This window comes from Musa acuminata, chromosome BXJ3-11, assembly GCF_036884655.1.
Source record: "Musa acuminata AAA Group cultivar baxijiao chromosome BXJ3-11, Cavendish_Baxijiao_AAA, whole genome shotgun sequence".
Lineage (NCBI taxonomy): Eukaryota > Viridiplantae > Streptophyta > Magnoliopsida > Zingiberales > Musaceae > Musa > Musa acuminata.
Genome location: NC_088359.1, coordinates 1,475,001 through 1,492,862, shown reverse-complemented (window position 1 = coordinate 1,492,862; position 17,862 = coordinate 1,475,001). Strand labels below are relative to the sequence as shown.

The window sequence follows — 17,862 nt, the reverse complement described above, 5'->3', positions numbered from 1 at the left end:
CCCACCGGCAACTGCTTGTAGCAAATATAATAACGCAAACAGCACAACAAAAGTATATAAGCAACTGTATATGCGTATACGTCTGTCTATATGGGACTGACTTCTGCTATGGTTGATGACCGAGCCTCAGCTCCAGGTCCAGTTCAGCGTCTTCCACCTCTTGCCTCCTTCCTTCTCCGGCCACGGCGACGGGGCCATCGACATGTGTGCTCGAGCCCATGCGTAACTCCCCGCCGAAGAGGCTCATCTCGTATGGCGCTTGTAAGCCACTGTCCGTGCCCATCCTCACGTCACTGCCATTGTATGACACCGATGATGATGGGAAGTACGTGTAACCCCTGAATGGCTCATAAGGGTGAGGGCAGAAGGCACTATTGTTGCCAGCATAATCGTCCTCGGTCCTCTCCATTACCGAAGGCGTTGCCGGCGACTGCCGTTCCCTGGTTCGGTGTTTGCGGTGGAGGTTCATGTGCCCTCCTAAAGCTTGCGCGTTGGAGAAACCCCGCTTGCAGAAGGTGCACTCGTAGTATGGCCGTCTGGTTCCACCACTGTCGTCCATCCGCGGCTCTGCAGAACCGGTTTCGTCGCTCGAGGGCTTCGAGTCCTTGTTGCGACCATCTGCCATCAGGGATTTCTGTATTGGTTTTGCCGAAGAGTGGTTGGCTGTGGCGAGAGCGAGGGATGGAGGTGAAGGAAGAGGGTGGGCTTTTGTAGAGTGGCTGACCGACAAGGTCAAGGGAAGGGCATCGTAGAACGTCCGGAATGAAGGAAAGCTGGGGGGGGGGAAGAAACTAACACGGATTCATGTCCACTTTGGGGGAGTATTCTATTCGGCCGGCTGTGATGTAGAGCTGCCCCCACTGCCTCATCTTTCTCGTTCCAGTTGCTGTTCGCTACGGCTTGGGAACGCTCTTATAGCTCTCTCGCTGGTACGCTTGACGCGGTCAGGATGGAGGCGGAACACCCTCAACTCGTAGTCTGCAGTCCTATGATGTCTTCACCACTGTACTTGTTATGGAGCATCCGCTATGTTTAGAGGTCACCGTCGACCGCAGCGCGACCCCCTTCACACTAGTTCTGTGAGAGATCCATGATCTGGTATGACCTACTACATGTTCCTCAGTAGACATGACGAGTGGTCTTTACCATTTGATGCTGTGAGAGAACACAGCACCTGCATTCCATGCTTGCCTTTCCAAGTGAAGTCAGATCGTGGTATACTACTTCTGATCGCTGCCAACATCACGGAGTCAAGGGTCAGTGGGCTCAGAGAGTTGTTGCTATGAGCTCTGACGCGGCCGACACTATACAGTAACTTCTCTTTGCCTTCGTAGTCGCTAAACTTCCAAGATTAGGTTGTGCGTTCATAACTTCCTTAGCCTCGAAAGGTTTGTACATTGAACAGAAGCTGATCCTGACATGAAACTCGATCGTGTTCATACCCATTCGTGAAACCTCTTCGCCTATGATTAGAATCATGATGGTGGAGCCACTTCTATACGCCTATAGGCCCTCTAACTCTAGCAACGTAAGTTGAATGCCTCTGTGAGAATTTGCAGAGAGAGAGAGTAACATCCCTCCTTCTTCTGTTGATTCGAAGAGGATTAGGAATGCTTAAACAACAGATTCCTATCAGCTCTTGCACTCCATTTGAATACCACAAGTGCTTGACAGGGAACCGGTGACCGCTGCGGGCCAAAGAGAATATGACAACGACAAACTACATAATCGAATAGAGGTGAAAATAAATAACACTTTTGGTCCGATGAGGACACTAGCAGATCTGTACCGCCGTTGTCAGCATATATTGATGTCTCTCGCTTGACTAAGGAGACGACTCGCCTGTCTAACCTTCATCCAAAGTTCGAGGGAGAACTGTAGACGACATCCATTCCTCCACTTGCGTAGTTTATCTTTGTTGGAGCAGAGAGAGAGAGACAGAATCGGAGTAAGCAATATATATTACTTAAGTACAAGGGCGGCACTCAGCTATTTGGTCATCTGAATCGGACGCACAGCTTTCCAGCCACTGTTATTATCCTTTCTTCTGGACATGATATCAGTGTCTTCCTCTCCCATCATGCCATCTGCAAAGCAGCATCTCATTCTCCAAGAAATGGTCAGTTGCGGTATTATTATTTTGGCCGATTGACGGAGCAGAAGGCCACTTTTGAGAAAGAAGCTTATTGTTTATTACGAGCGGCTTTGAGATCTATCTGATGGCGGCTAGAGAAGAACAAGTCCTCCACTTGGGGGGATCAAAAGAAACTGCAACAATCCAACACACGGCCTAATCTTCTGATCAATCCCACCTTCATCCGTAAAAGTGTACTGTGAACGTACCAACTGATAAAAACCTTTCACGTCAGTGCTACTTATCAAAATACTTCATATTTTGAAATTGATGATATAATTAAAACGAGATATAAAAACATTCTTTTTGACTTTGAGGTAAATGATAATACTCGAAAAGTGAATCAAATCGATTTCGTCACTCCAAATTGAGGATGAAAATTGATGGCACCATTCGATGGAGTTGGATGGCTTGAGATGTAGCTGCTTAGTGTGGAAGGAAGGAAGGAAGGCTAAACAGGGCACAAAGAACAGAGCTCCAATCCATATGTTATCTTAGATTAAGCGGGACGTGGATATGGATTTGGACGTCACACAATCCAACCTGTGATGTGGTCTTATGATCCAATTGATCGCTGCATCAAATATACTTAGCATTACCATTAGAACAATAATATATCTATCTAATTCACCTAATTACTACGATTAATTGAAGCCCATAATTCCCGGCCCAATTGAAGAGCCTACGGTTCACCATTTCTGATCTATTCTTATGATATTTTGCATTATTTTCCACTTCAAATAATTTATATCTTGTATGTATTTTTTTAATTACAAAATCATAATAGATAAAAAAAAATGTTCATGTTGATAACATTGGAAGTGATACCAAGAATCAATAATTTCACTAGTATAATCCGTTAGGAACATAATGATACGGTTAATATTTAAGTATTACATGACTGACATCTTAGTGTCACAACCATAGCACCCTCGTCGAATATGATAGATGTGATCATAATTCGAAATACATCATGCCTCTGGCACGTTTCCTGGACTTTACATAGCACAACTCTACTTGGATAAAGGAATACGTAAGACTATTTCCGACATTAATACACATTGTAATATTCGAAAAACCACCCTATAAAAATCCGTGCATTTCCAAAAAGAGTTCTTATTCTATTAATGTTTGTAGCTCATTATTCTCGATGCTTTACCAACATCTCAATCTCTAAGTTAGCTTAAGTATCGAAGAGGTCTTATCAGATTTGCCCTAATGCAACTTACAAGATAAGACGTCTTTCGAATCCTTGATATGATACTCTCACGAGCAAGATATTGATCGACTCCGATTTTATATCCAATTTGAATAATCATATTTCCACCTAACATAAGCTAAGTTCAAATTATATTTCTACATTATAGATTGACTATATTTTTACTTTCTTCGCTCATATTAATTAAATGCATCAATATTTTTTCTTTATTTCCTCCCTCAATGTAGACAGCACATCAATCCGTGCATTCAAGCAAATTGGATTATTAAAAGGAAGAATATATATATATATATATATATATATATTCAGGGTGATGTGATGTGAAAGATGAATGGATTTCTCTTATTTGAAGTATATCTTATTAATTGTTGAATGGTGTATGATATCTTATTAGAGTATAACCTCGTGCTGTCGTTTGCTATTATATTCATGTCCTCTTCGCTTGTTTGGTATGGTTAATGATTGCAATGCCCAAATTTGAACCGAGACGACATTTCTTATACGTACATAACACATGAAAGGACAGTCGGTGACGATGATGGCTGTCATCTGCTTAGAACAAATAAATTGGGAATATATTATGTAAAGAAAACCAACGAAGGAGAATGAATGATTCAGATGGAAGAGAAAGACCACAAGAAGAGTCTTTCATGTTTTTTCTATTCTTACGATCGGTTGAAGTTCTTTAATTTTATTTTATATTTATCTTTAAGAGACAAATATCAGTCTCAATTCTTGTCTCATTGTTGCAAGCTCTTATTCTTTAGTTTTTTATCGTTTATTGGTCTCTTATTCTCTAGAGGGTAGAAGATATTTATGTCTCATATCGTACCTCTTGTAAGAGACTATGTCAAAGATTTGTCCGACATGTATAAGCATGAATAATAATAATTAAGTATTTTTTTGAAATAAAATTAGATCCGAATATAGCTGATAAGATTGCTATTAATGAGAGAATATATATTTTGGATGTTATATTATGTTCGAATCCAATAGACACTGATTAGATTCTTATATTAGTAATTCGGGACCAGATAGATTTGATTAATGGACTCGTTTCCGGCGACGCCGATGCGGCGGCAGACCAAAGCACCGCCGTGAAAAGAGGCTCTGAGGTGAGAATTCAATCACGTGCATCGAGAGAGATGGAGACAGTGATCCAACGCAAAGACAACTCATGAAGGGAGGCGAAGTGGGGGCTGCGCTGCTGTGGCGGCAGTGTGACCATGGGACGCTACTGTCGCTCATGCATGCCTCCTCCAAGTTCATGCATCCCACCCGTTTCTCCGCCCCTCCCCCACCGCTGCGACTGCGACAAATTAAGTGCCCAGCCGGGAGGAGACGCGTACATGTCTCCTCTCCAATGATTCCAACCAAACCCGGGTGTGCAAGGCAGCGGCTTCCTCCTCCTGCTCCATGTGGATGGATGGACGGGACACCGCAAAGGACGTGGTGACGCACATCTCAAATTAGTGTGTTTTTTGCCAAGGGGGACGCATCCTCTGGCAGAAGGAACGGTGTTACCAGAGAGAGAGAGAGAGAGAGAGAGAGAGGGTGGCATGCATGCATCAACTCGCTGTAATTAGATTCCATGGGTGAGTTTGGAGCTTTTGACTACGCTACTTGATGCCTCCTTCCCTCGAGTTTTCTTTCAATGGAAAGCTTCGTCTTTCCATTCACTGCCTCATGAAATGTGGCATCTAAAACTTTCTCCTGAGGAAATCTTAAGACATCCATCCACATGGTGATAATTTTCATGATGAAAGTTCTCGAATGGAACTTTGTGATGTTTGCCAAAAATATCACGTAGATGACACGATAAGCTACTCTTTTACCTAAGTAATTGAGTTAAGAAATGTTTTCTCTACACTAAATCGTCCCTTCTCAGTGATGTATATTTGTCTCGTTTATGGGAAAAGATTCAAATTTCGATTGATCATGGAGAGCTTCTCCAAATCAATTCTTTATAGTGTCGAGTTGCAAATTCTTAGAACTTTCTTCTTTAGTTCGGCCAATCCATTAGATAATCATTGCAACCTTCTACAAATAGAAGATATTTTATATAACAAATATATATAAAAAAATAAGTTACATATGATAGAAAATAAAATTTCCTCAATTATATGAGGAAATCTTTCTATTTTGTTGAGAGAAATCCTTCCTCCTAATCTGTATAAATAGGAGTGCTTTTCTTCATTCTCTCAATTCTTCATGGTATGAGAGTAGTGAGAAGCTTCGCTCTTGCCTTTGGCCAGCGACTAACGCCGTTGAGAAAAGTAAAGCTTCGTCTTTGCCTTCGGCCAGTGACCAACGTCGCTGTAGCCAAATTTCGGACTTAAAGATAATAATCGCAGTAGCCGCTCATAAACTATTCTTTATATCGACCCAAGATTGATATTCTTGATAGGAGTACCATAATACGAGAAAATCTCTCTATTCTGTTAAAAAAAATCTAGAGAAATTTTTCTTCTATAAATAGGAAAGTGATATGTTAATATATTTAAGCTTTTTTACTTCTTCAATAAAGTTTCTTCTTATCTTCTATTATTTTCATCGACATAGATAAATAATTTATAGTAAAAGATTGTTACTGCACTTCATTTCCTTTTTCCAACAAATAATACGTCCCCACAAAGATACGATTATTAATATTCTAATACAGATTGGGGTTATGGTGTGTGTTCAATCATGGCAGTAATCATATTAAAAGATCCCCAGTACTGCATCTGCATGACCAAGGGGAATGCATCCAACCTCGAGAGAGGAGGTAGAATAATACCAACTTGGCTTGGGCCTGATTGATCCGGTGAGACAAGAAACACTTCCAGCCGCAGCTTTCATGCATCGACTTGCAGTTTGATTCCGGATCGTATGTCCTTTCTGTATACGTGTACTCACATGGGATGTACAGTAGAGAGAGAGAGAGAGAGAGAGAGAGGATTGCATGATTCCTCGTCCTTGCGTTGCACCACCTGCACCGCAGTGACTTTTCAGAGAACACGTCATTAAATATCATCGACGGCTGATGAGGCCTACTGAATCAGCCTGAGAAAGTATTCGAGGGTGATTAGGTCTGTGAGTCAACCTCCTATTTAAATACTTTGACACCTACGATGGGACGTATTTTGAAGAATCATTGCGTAATTTTTTGCTTATTCGGCTTAGTTTTATATTCAGGTCTCAATTCTCAAAACATGTTAAATTTGAAGAATATAGTTTAGCCTATAACTTTCATATTCAAATTCCTCGATGAATTATTCTCTAGTTATAAAATCAATATTTGTGATCTAACTTTGATCGTCCATTCAAAGATTTGACTATGATTCGATCTAACTTATTTTTTTTTAAAATAAGATGAGCATAGATATTGTTTGAAATAATATTCAAGAATATCTAAAACTAATTATATATTATCCATATAGTTAAATGTCTTTAGTATTTTGATTCTATATTTAAAAAATTTATATTTAAATCTTATTTATTATAATGTCGTCGGTTTTATCGACTGAAGATATAACATGTGATAGTACATATATGAATTATACGAAAATGATAGGTAAAAAATAATTTCAATTATAGTGACGAACAATAATATTTGTTATGGTGGTAGTCAACAAGAACGATATGATGGTTGACTTTGCCGATATCGATTTGAACATGAAGTGATGATGGTGTCTAAATTTGATCATTCATTCAAAGATTTGACTCTGATTCGATGTAACTTATTTTTTTTAAAATAAGATGAGCATAGATATTGTTTAAAATAATATTTAAGAATATCTAGAACTAATTATATATTATCCATGTAGTTAAATGTCTTTAGTATTTTGATTCTATACTTAAAAAATTTATATTTAAATCTTATTTATTATAATATCGTCGGTTTTACCGACGGAAGATACAACATGTGATAACACATATATAAATTACACGAAAACGATAGGTAAAAAAGTAATTTCAATTATAGTGACGAACAATAATATTTGTTATGGTGGTAGTCAACAAGAACGATATGATGGTTGATTTTGCCGATATCAATTTGAACATCGATGATGAGTAGGAATAGAAAACAAAACAGTGAAACATCCGTATGATGTTTGGGATGTTATAATTTTTTAAAGCAAAAAACGAAAAGATGAAAGATGATCTATAATTTTTTAAATCTAAAGATTGGGATGTTAAAACAAATCTAATTACATAAAGGTTGGCACGGGCTCTTCGAGTCGGGTTGCATGTGCCCTCTTCCTCACGCCTTGCCTGCCTTTGAGCCCATACCATGCACACAACCTTTCCTTCTTCCTCCACCTGAAACATCATGCATGATTCAGGTCGTTCCATGTGGTGTGTTCTCCATGGGGAATCCAACCGTGGTCAATCCTCAATTTTGACGGTGTTGAACGCCCGCATGGTTACTTCAAATCCAACAACAAGATCTTTGATCAGTTCCCATGTCTTTCTCGTGCCCCAAAAGTGTCATTCCTTAATTATTTTTCTAAATAAAATTTAAAATGATAAAGAAAAAAAAATAATATCAAAATAATCTTGATGTATGAGATAACAGGTTGATGATCCATATAAAATTTAAATAAATATTGTTTGATGTTAAATCGATTATAAAAAAATTATCGAATCATAATAATCAATATTAATTATTCGAAAATATTTATTTTTATTTGAAAATTAATTAAATGGATCATATGAGAATTAACTTAATTTAGTGAACTCACCCACCTCCACTCGAAGACCAAGATAATATTAGAATTATAATTCAATATAATGATTTTATTTTTCTTTCCCATCCATTATCATGATTCTCATCCTCATCCCACAGACCTGCACGCATCCCAATTCCTAAAGCTGTGGGGCCGTACGAACTCCTGTAGCTGCAGCGAAGTAAACCCTCCGCCACCGCTGCATGCGTTTGTCCCCGTCGCCCGTCTCCATGCCACGCCAACCATGTTTCTAACATGGGGACGAAGGAGGCGATGGAGAAAGACGACATAACCAGCGAGAGAGAAGAGAGAGAAAAAAAGGAAGAGGAAAGGAAATCCGCAGGCCTCCTGCGTGGAAAAGAATATGGTGGTGGTGGTGGTGGTGGTGATGGGGACGGGGTGACCGAGGGAGTCCAGGTTCACCTCACCCCTATAAACAAACAACACAAAACTGTGGGACAAGTAAAGCTTACAATACAATACTCATGCATGGCAGCTCATTCAAACAATACGCCCACCGCCTGCCCTCTCCCTCCCCCTTCCCCTTCCCCCCTCTCTTCTCCCTCCTTTCCTGCTCTGCTTCTGCCGAGAACCCTGCTCTCCTTCTCCGTACTCTTGTTATCCTCACTCCCGCTCTCGTGTTAGGGTTAGCATGGCTCTGTCCACTTTTACTCCAAATATTTTATTTCTTCCGACGGGAATCACTAATCTAATCCTTATCTGCTTGAATTTGTTTCAAATAATATAATTATTAATATATTTAATAATGGATCATTTGATTGATATGGGATCCGCGATCCGTTTTGGATGATAGATATATCCGTACAATTTTATCATTTCAAAATATTTAAACTAAAAAAAAAGAGATACGACGGACTTATGAATTTTTGGTTCCCATCATTCTCAATCAATAAAAGACTAAATGATCTTATTAAATTTTTTAATAAAACCTCTAATATAAAAAAAATTAAAAATATATTTTTATATTATAAAAAATAGAATTCGATATACACAACCTTATTCTACGTACCACATCTACGTAATACAACAACTACTTCTAACTCGAGTTCAATATATTAATTAATGTGAAATATTTTTTTATCAATTCCGATTATTCCAAGACTTTATTATTTATTTGTTGCATAAAAAAACCTTTTGATTGTTAGGTGGAAATCAATTTCGCTAAAGAAAAAGCTTTTACTGTAGCTATTTTTTTTCCAAATATTTTTACACTATGTATGGAATTAAACAGTATTACTGACATATGTTTTAGGTAGATATACAATATCGTTTTTAGAAATTATTTATGCAAATTAATTAGAATTAATCGAGCATAAAAATAGGCTTTGGATGGGGATAAGTGATATGGTTTTGGATTCAAAAATTTATGTCTAAATCATATATATATATATATATATATATATATATATATATATATATATATATATATATATATATATATATATATATATATATATATATATATATTCTGCCAAAGCTAATCAAATATATTACTAGTAATGATGAGTTCAAAATCATTTCAAGCATCAAAGCTCAAAATAAAAATAATAGATGATAAAAATAATTATTGAATAAGTTTTATTGAAGAAGCTTTATTGAATAAGTGAAAAAACTTGAATAATCCCTCTCCTATTTATAGGATTAGGAGGAAGGATTTTTTTGGAACAGAATAGAGGATTTTCCTCAACAGATTTTCTCATAGAGATCCACACAAAAAGTTAAATATTTAAAAGTGATAGGAAGGTTGGTTTCAAGAGTCTAGAAAAGTATTTCCTCGTGATTGACATAAAAAGAAAAAGGAAAAGAGTATTAGGTATAATTATAGATTCTAATTTGCACAATCTATAATTTTTATAGATAACAATGCAAAAACTTCATACAAAAATATTTTTATTCGAGACTCAATCGAAATTCTCATTTTTAAATATTAAAAATAATAGAGTCAAAGATTTGATGGATGAATGTTGAAATTGTCGAGCGTTTTGTGTCAGTAAGTGAGAAAAAGAATGGTAAAGGCGGCTTCTACTATTCTCCTAATTATCCATCGAGATAAGCTCTTAATATACGTTACACTGTCTCTCTGAATGATTGGAGCAAACATCGATGAGGTCGATGGATAATCCATATGCAAAAATGATGGACTATTGATGATAGCAACCATTAGACGAAACATCCCATTCTTAGTACAAATTCGAAAACGATCCTAATTTCATCCAAATATCCAAAGCCATATTTCTAAGAAATAACCAAATTCACATTAATCATAGTCAAATTATTATTATTATTTTTCGTTCGTTTCTCTCTCTCTCTCTCTCTCTCTCTGACCTTTCAACACTACTAACACATCCAACAAACAAACGCAATCGTCCCCAAGAAACACATACCCCGTCGAAATGATCCAAGTCGCAGAGGCTCCCATGAAACTTCTGCCTTCCGTCCCGATTGAGACGACATCACCCGTGGAAATCGTGCACTCCCCAAACGCAACACGGTGGAGAGGATGACTCCACCGTCGATCGACTTCCTTTTGTGAGTTATGATGATAACAACCCCCCTCTTTGGGTCATCAACATGTTCTCGGAAGCATTCAATGTCACGCCATTAGTTCCGTACGGATCGATGTACATAGACGTATCAGCGTATTCTATGCTTTGAGATTCGGGCACCATCCAAACGGACGGAGGGGATGAGCAGTGAGTGAGAAAGAGAGAGAGAGAGAGAGAGAGAGTCGTAAAGATGAAAAAGAGTGGGGTGAGAATAGAAAAAGACGAAGCTTAGCTTACTTGGACGTCCTTCCCATCTCGGTCCCTGTTTCCATTTCTCTTCTCTAGTTTCTCTGCTCTCTGCGGCTCCGCTCCCAGCGTCGCTTTTGAGCCCATCGGAATGCGTGAGGAAAGCAGAGGAGGAGCGGCGGAGGAGGATCGGAAGGAGGCGAGCTGAGGCCGTTTTGCCCTCCTCGGTGGGAGCTGCGGCGCCTGGATGCGATGGTGGTCGGAAGGCCGCGGATGCAAGATGGTGGTCTCGTAGGTAATGCTCCTTGCCCCTGGTGGCGTTCCTTTTGCTCGTAAACTTTTGGTTCCTGTGGATCTCTTCTTGTACGGAAGGAATTGTGAAGATACAAGAGTAGGGAAGGTGAGGTTTTTTTTCTTAGGTTGTCGATCCATGAAAGAAAAGGTCTTCTTTGTGTGTGATGGGGTTCCATGAACTTTAGGATCCAGTTGTTCCTCTTTGTTTTTGGGGTTCTTATCTGGGATTTCTAGGGATTGTTCTTTTGGTCTTCTTTGATGGCATTTTCAGGCTCTTAAATGTCCATTTTCGACCTGTGGGAAAGTACCGGAAGTGGTTTTCTAGGCCCCCTTTGTTTATCCTCTGAGATTTCGGTCATTCTTCATAGCATGTATTTTTTAGGAGCCTATTGACACTCGCTTCTGCGATTCAAGATTCACTCCTTTTCTTTTCCTCTTTCTTCTTTGTATTTGGTTAAGATCAATGGTGTCCAGTTTCCACTCGGATATAGCTTTATCATAGGATCTTCACTTTATCCATCTAAATTGGTCAGTAGGCCTTCGATCTACTTATTTTTAGGTGTACCAAGGTTGAGATCAACACTCTTAGATAAGCTAAAAAAAAGACCCTAGTGTTTTCTTGAAGATCTTCTTTGACAGTGAAGTGTGATGCTAGGCCTCTTTTTCTTGATGTATTATTCCATTCATAAGAATTTTGTTTGCGCTTGATTCTAGGGATCCACAAAGAATCTTGGAAGCTTTGGATTTAGGGTTTTGAACTGTAATCTTTTTGGCAACCTACAAGCCGGAGTGAAATGAAACAAGCTTGGGGTTTCTAGTCAGATGAAATGAACCTGGTGTCCTAGCTCAAATGTTAAGAGCATTGTGCCATGGGCTTCTGATCTCTTCCCTGCTATTTTGCGCATCTGCGATTGAGATTGGGTACTCACGATGCAACTGCGATGGGGACAACAGCTTTTGGAACGTTGAGAACATTTTCCAGTTCCAGAAAGTGAGCGATTTCTTCATTGCCGCTGCCTACTTCTCCATTCCCCTCGAGCTCTTATACTTCGCCACATGCTCCAACCTCTTCCCCTTCAAATGGATCGTCTTCCAGTTCGGCGCCTTCATAGTCCTATGCGGACTCACACACTTGCTAAACGTGTTCACTTACGAGCAGCATTCGTTTCTCCTGATGCTGAGCTTGACCATTTCCAAATTCTTCACGGCACTCGTGTCCTTTGCTACGGCAATCACCCTGTTAACCTTGATCCCTCAGCTCCTGCGAGTGAAGGTGAGGGAGAACTTCTTGAGAATAAAAGCTCGGGAATTGGACAGGGAGGTTGTCCTGATGAAGAGGCAGGAAGAGGCCAGTTGGCATGTAAGGATGCTGACTCAAGAGATCCGCAAATCACTGGACAGACATACCATCTTATACACCACCATGGTTGAGCTGTCGAAAACATTGGGCCTGCAAAACTGTGCAGTGTGGATGCCAGATGAGAGTAAGAAGGAGATGTACCTAACTCATGAGCTAAGGCAGAGGAGCTCCTCGGATTTGTACGGTCGTTCTATTCCGATGGATGACCCAGATATATTAGAAATTAAAGAAACCAAGGGTGTCAAGATGCTCGGTACTGACTCTGTGCTTGGCTCTGCAAGTAGTGGAGGTATGCTCGAACCAGGAGCCGTGGCTGCGATACGGATGCCGATGTTGAAGGTTTCCAATTTTAAAGGTGGAACACCAGAAGTCGTCCAAGCAAGCTACGCGATACTGGTTCTGGTCCTCCCTAGGGATGCTGCGAGGGTTTGGAGTGATCAGGAACTAGAGATTGTTGAGGTGGTGGCGGATCAGGTTGCTGTTGCCCTCTCCCATGCTGCAGTTTTAGAGGAATCACAATTGATGAGGGAGAAGTTGGCAGAACAGAATCGAGATTTGCTTCAGGCAAAACGAAACACTTTAAGGGCAAGTGAAGCAAGGAACCAGTTCCAAGTTGCCATGAGCCAGGGTATGAGGAGACCCATCCATTCCATCTTGGGTTTGTTGTCAATGATGCAGCAAGAGAAATTTAGCCCCGAACAAAGGCTTATCATTGATACTGTCACAAAAAGCAGCAGCGTGGTTTCAACATTGGTCAATGATGTGATGGAAATGTCTTGTATAAACAGTGAGCGAGTATCCTTGGTAATGAGACCATTCCACCTACATTCTATGATCAAGGAAGCCATAACTGCTGCAAGATGTCTTTGCGATTATAGGGGGTTTGGTTTCAATTTCCAGGTAGAAAATGAAGTGCCTAATGGGGTTGTTGGTGACGAGAAACGAATTTTTCATGTGATACTGCATATGGTTGGTTCTGTTTTAAGTGGATGTGGTGAGGGTTTGCTGATGTTCCGGGTTCTGAGGTATGATGGGATCAAAGACAAAGAAGATCAGGAATGGGTTCCTTGGAAATCAAACTTTTCTGATGGGTATGCTTGTGTGAAGTTTGAGGTTGGGTTAAAAAGAACAGAAACTGACAAATTTAGTTCATCATCGGTTCAGCTTTCTCAAGTACCAGATTCAGAAGTTTTGGAGATGGGCCTTAGCTTTAGAATGTTTAAGAAGCTCGTGCAGGTAATCATCTCTCCTTTACCTTAAAATATTTAATAAAAAAAACAGTGTTCCAGTTTGTTGGATTGGTGGAGTCATATGCCGTTTAGACCATTGAACATGTTATACACATGAATATTCTGGATATTCTGGATGCCGTTTAGACTATTGAGCTTCTGTATTCTTAAAAGCCTCTTCTTAGGTTTTGGAAGTTGAAACTATCTTCAAGAAACTAACTGGGTTCTAAGAAATCTCTTTTCAAAGAGATTTTGGAAGTTCAAACTATCTTTAAGAATGGTTGTTGTCTAATTCTATAGATTGTGTACAGAAGAATTTTGTGTGCAGTTTGGTCATGCAAATCTTTTAAAAAGACCCTCAAACTCACTAGAAGCCAGGTTTAAGGATTTGGATCTTTTTGTCAGTTCTTTCTTTTTTGTCTTATGATTCTGTTGAATTGATCAGTAAATATTTAAGCTCCATAAATGTCAAATTCTGGATCGTAGACATCATATTCTGTAATGTCTGTCACAGCCTGCAAAATTCCTGTTGCCCTTAGCAGGCAGCATCTTCTAGGTACTTCATGAAATCACTCAAGGAAATCTGAGGATACCGAGGCAGTAACTCTTGGATTCAATTGCTGCATTCATTCACATCATCTTGTGCTCAGATGACATCAACCTTTATAACCCACCTGGTGTATCTTGGTCATTGATTGAAAGAGGGCCTGCGCTAGTCATGTCAGAGCAATAGACAAAAAATAGCAGTTCACCAAGCAAAAAGTTTAATGTGTTGTCAAGCTTATTTTTCTTGACAGAGAAATAGAATGGAGATATGGTGCATGAAATGCTTGGGGAGAAATTATAGTGACTCATTTTAGCAAAATAGAATAAAGAGTATATGAATCCAAATGACTGCTGACTTGGAAATCCCTTTATGTCAAGCATAATCTGCAATCTTATTCCCCTTCATGGATGGTGGTTTTAACAAACAACTGCAACTGTATCATGCCGTATTGATATCTGCTTAACCTTATGGGCCTGAACCTAATGTATTAGGTGATGGCATCTGTTGCCTTTGGTGTGATTGTAACATGATTGATGATAGAAGCACATCCTGTACGCAGCCAAGTGCAGAATGTTCACTAAACAGTTTCTTTATATGTGCAGATGATGCAGGGAAATATCTGGGAAGTTAAAAACCCCCAAGGCGTCACATCAAATATCACACTAGTTCTTCAATTCCAATTGCAGCGGTTGACAGCCATGCCTGAGGCCAGAGGATCTTTTGAGCTGCATTCCGCATCTTCCACCCCCAATTTCAAAGGCCTCAGAGTTCTACTAGCTGAGAGTGACGACATCAACAGGGCTGTTACTCGCAAGCTCCTCGAGAAACTGGGTTGCCGCGTTTCATCTGTCACATCTGGAATTCAGTGCCTGAGCTCATTTGGTGCCCCACCGACACCCTTTCAGCTGATAATATTGGACCTTCACATGCCCCAAATGGATGGGTTTGAAGTGGCAATGAGAATTAGGAAATTTAGAAGCAGGTCTTGGCCTTTGATTGTGGCTTTGACGGCAAGTGCTGAGGCTGATATATGGGAGAAGTGCTTGCAGTCTGGGATGAATGGTTTAATAAGAAAACCTGTAACGCTACAGTCAATGGGAGATGAGCTTTATAGGGTCCTCCACAGCTCGTAGGCATGTTTGATGTAGCATCGGCACTCATGAGTTCTGTTTCCGTCCCAATCTGATTTTTTTCTCTTCTTTTGTATTCAACAGAGTTTTGTAACACCATCAATATACAAGTATGCACACTTGAAACATGTATACAGAAATCAGATAATGGCTTTTGATTCAGCCGCCTTAAATTATAAGGTTAGGGTAGACCACAGGCTTTTTTCTGAAACCCATTTTAGTTCTTTGGAGTTATCCGAGGCATTGCAGCTCTTAGTTCTTGTGCATGTTGATGATAGTTGGCAGGTTTAAATACTTCACAGAAGAGAACAGGTAGGTGTGGTTGTATCTACTGCTCTGAAGAGCTACAATGCTAAGTTGCCGTCGTTTGCCATATTTCCAAGAGAATGAGAGATGGGCTTTCTTCAATGAGTTCTTGTTCTTATTTGCTTGTCCCTCCACATAGTCTCAATCATGCTTGGTTAAAGCTACTGTACCAGAGAATAAGGACCTAAGATTTAGCATGATGTTGGTATGGATGTTCTTTCTTGAAGGTAAATTTATGATGAGGTTTTCAAATTAAGTTTCCAATCAATTGATCAGGCACATGATGAGGTGGTGATGCCATAGAGTTTTTGTTTTGTTTTGTTTTGTTTGTTAATCTATGAACAAGATCTATAAATAGTTCCAAACTAGATAAGATCCTATTGAAGCATAATGGAAATGATTAAACTAAAAATTTCAAATCTAATTTTTTATTTATTATTAAAATTACTTATATTTTATTTAATATTTTTAATGATACGTCTACAAGAATTTACGTTTTGATTGAAGTATCTAATTCTTTTATTATTTTATATTTTTACTATCACAAATGAATAATTTGACTTTCAAATCATAGGCTCGATCGATGATGAACGCCATAATTGTGACTCGATTAGTGGGAATAATCCCTCTAAAAATATATATTTTATTATTGACAAATAAAGAAAAAAATAATGCGATTTGGTAACCGACTCGAGAAGGAGGCGTAGGGAGAGGAGCGGAGGAGAGACAGCGACGAAGACGACGGGCAGATTGCTACCGCTCGAAGGGCAACTGCGCCATCTCCTCTTTCTACCCGACCACCTCAACCCTTCTCGTCTCCTCCTCCTGGTGTCCGCCCTTCGCGCAATGCGCGGGCCAGCTCACCACGCCGCCGCCATTACGCCAGAAATCAGAGTTCTCGTTTCCAGCCCTAACTACGGTTCTTCGATTTGCATGCATAGTCCTAGACTTAGAGATTCCCATACAGATCGGCGTCTTTTTTGTACTGCAAGCTGTCCTTTTTTCTCATATTTTCCTGAGTTTTTGGAGGATACCAATCTTTTTGTGAGTAATCGGATGGTACTTACTGTTTCTTTATTGCGGATCTTCTTTTCATCTTCTGTTGAGTTCCTCGATCGTGCCGGTACCTTGTTCTGCGTTCTTAGATGATACGTGGCGTTTCCATCGTTTTCCAAGTTCTTGGATGATGCTGATATTTTTCTCTTTCTTTGATGACACCTGCCGATTCTTTATTGCGATCTTTTTCATCCTTCTGGAGTTCTCGAATGATATTTCTGGCGCTGTGGTCCTTGTTCATTCATTAGAATCGTTACATTTAATTAGCAAGTCCCACGCCCTCTGTAGAATCAATTTTCTTCAACTCATTTGTTGCTTTTCCTTTTATCACAAGAATTGGCCTGAATCAGTGAGTACATGACCACAAATAGTGATCAGAAATCTTTAGATCGTGCAGAATGGGGATTGGAGCTCTAACCTCTAGCTATGGGATTGACTGGTTGAAGAATTGGTAACGAGTAAACTGAAAAGGCCGGATAATTTGGTGTACTGTTCTCATGTCATGTGGTCTATATATACAGCAGGTGGCATATCACAAACCCTCCTATGATATCCGAAGCTTTTGCATCAAGCGACACAAATAATTTTGGCCATTTGAGTACTCGAGTAATAAGTCGAAGACATAACTGGTACAAGTCAAGGAGTGCCCTTGCCGCCTTACTGTAAGTGTTTTTCCCTTGATATAATGTACCACCTTAGGCTCATTTACATGCCATACCTGCCAATTGTTTCCCAAAAACTAGAAAGAGGTGATTGAAATTCACATAATATTGGTCAAAGAAATCCTGTGTCCTAGACCTGTTTTTGAGTTTATTTGTGGATAGATGGTAGAATTTGGGCTTTTAATGGGCTCATTCAGTGTGAAGTGTAAGGAAGGGTACTGTTTTCTTAGTAAAAGAGATTAAAACTACCTAAGATCAATTTATCAATTTGGCCTGGATTTCGGTAAGAACCACTAGACAGAGCTTACTAAGGGTGTACATGTATATGTCCTTTGCCAAATATGTTTTGTGTGTGGGTGTGAATGGTTGATTTGCAAATATATCATACCGCAAGGATGTTGTTTGCTACCATGTTCTGCTATTGACCATCTATCCAATTGCCTAGATGGCAACTGGTGCT

At 39.5% G+C, this 17,862-nt stretch overlaps 2 protein-coding genes across 2 annotated transcripts; one reads left to right on the top strand and one right to left on the bottom strand.

Annotated features, from left to right (window-relative positions):
* Positions 1-106: 106 nt before the first annotated feature.
* Positions 107-625, bottom strand: LOC135652280 (transcriptional regulator SUPERMAN-like). Its single transcript, XM_065173115.1, has one exon. It carries the CDS (start codon positions 623-625, stop codon positions 107-109), a length of 519 nt encoding a protein of 172 aa, XP_065029187.1.
* Positions 626-10,880: 10,255 nt separating this feature from the next.
* LOC135653199 (ethylene receptor 2-like) lies at positions 10,881-15,540 on the top strand. Its single transcript, XM_065174861.1, has 3 exons — positions 10,881-11,113; positions 11,827-13,708; positions 14,851-15,540. The coding sequence occupies exons 2-3, from the start codon at positions 11,963-11,965 to the stop codon at positions 15,379-15,381; spliced, it is 2,277 nt and encodes a 758-aa protein (XP_065030933.1). The 5' UTR covers positions 10,881-11,113; positions 11,827-11,962; the 3' UTR covers positions 15,382-15,540.
* The last annotated feature ends 2,322 nt before the right edge of the window (positions 15,541-17,862 follow it).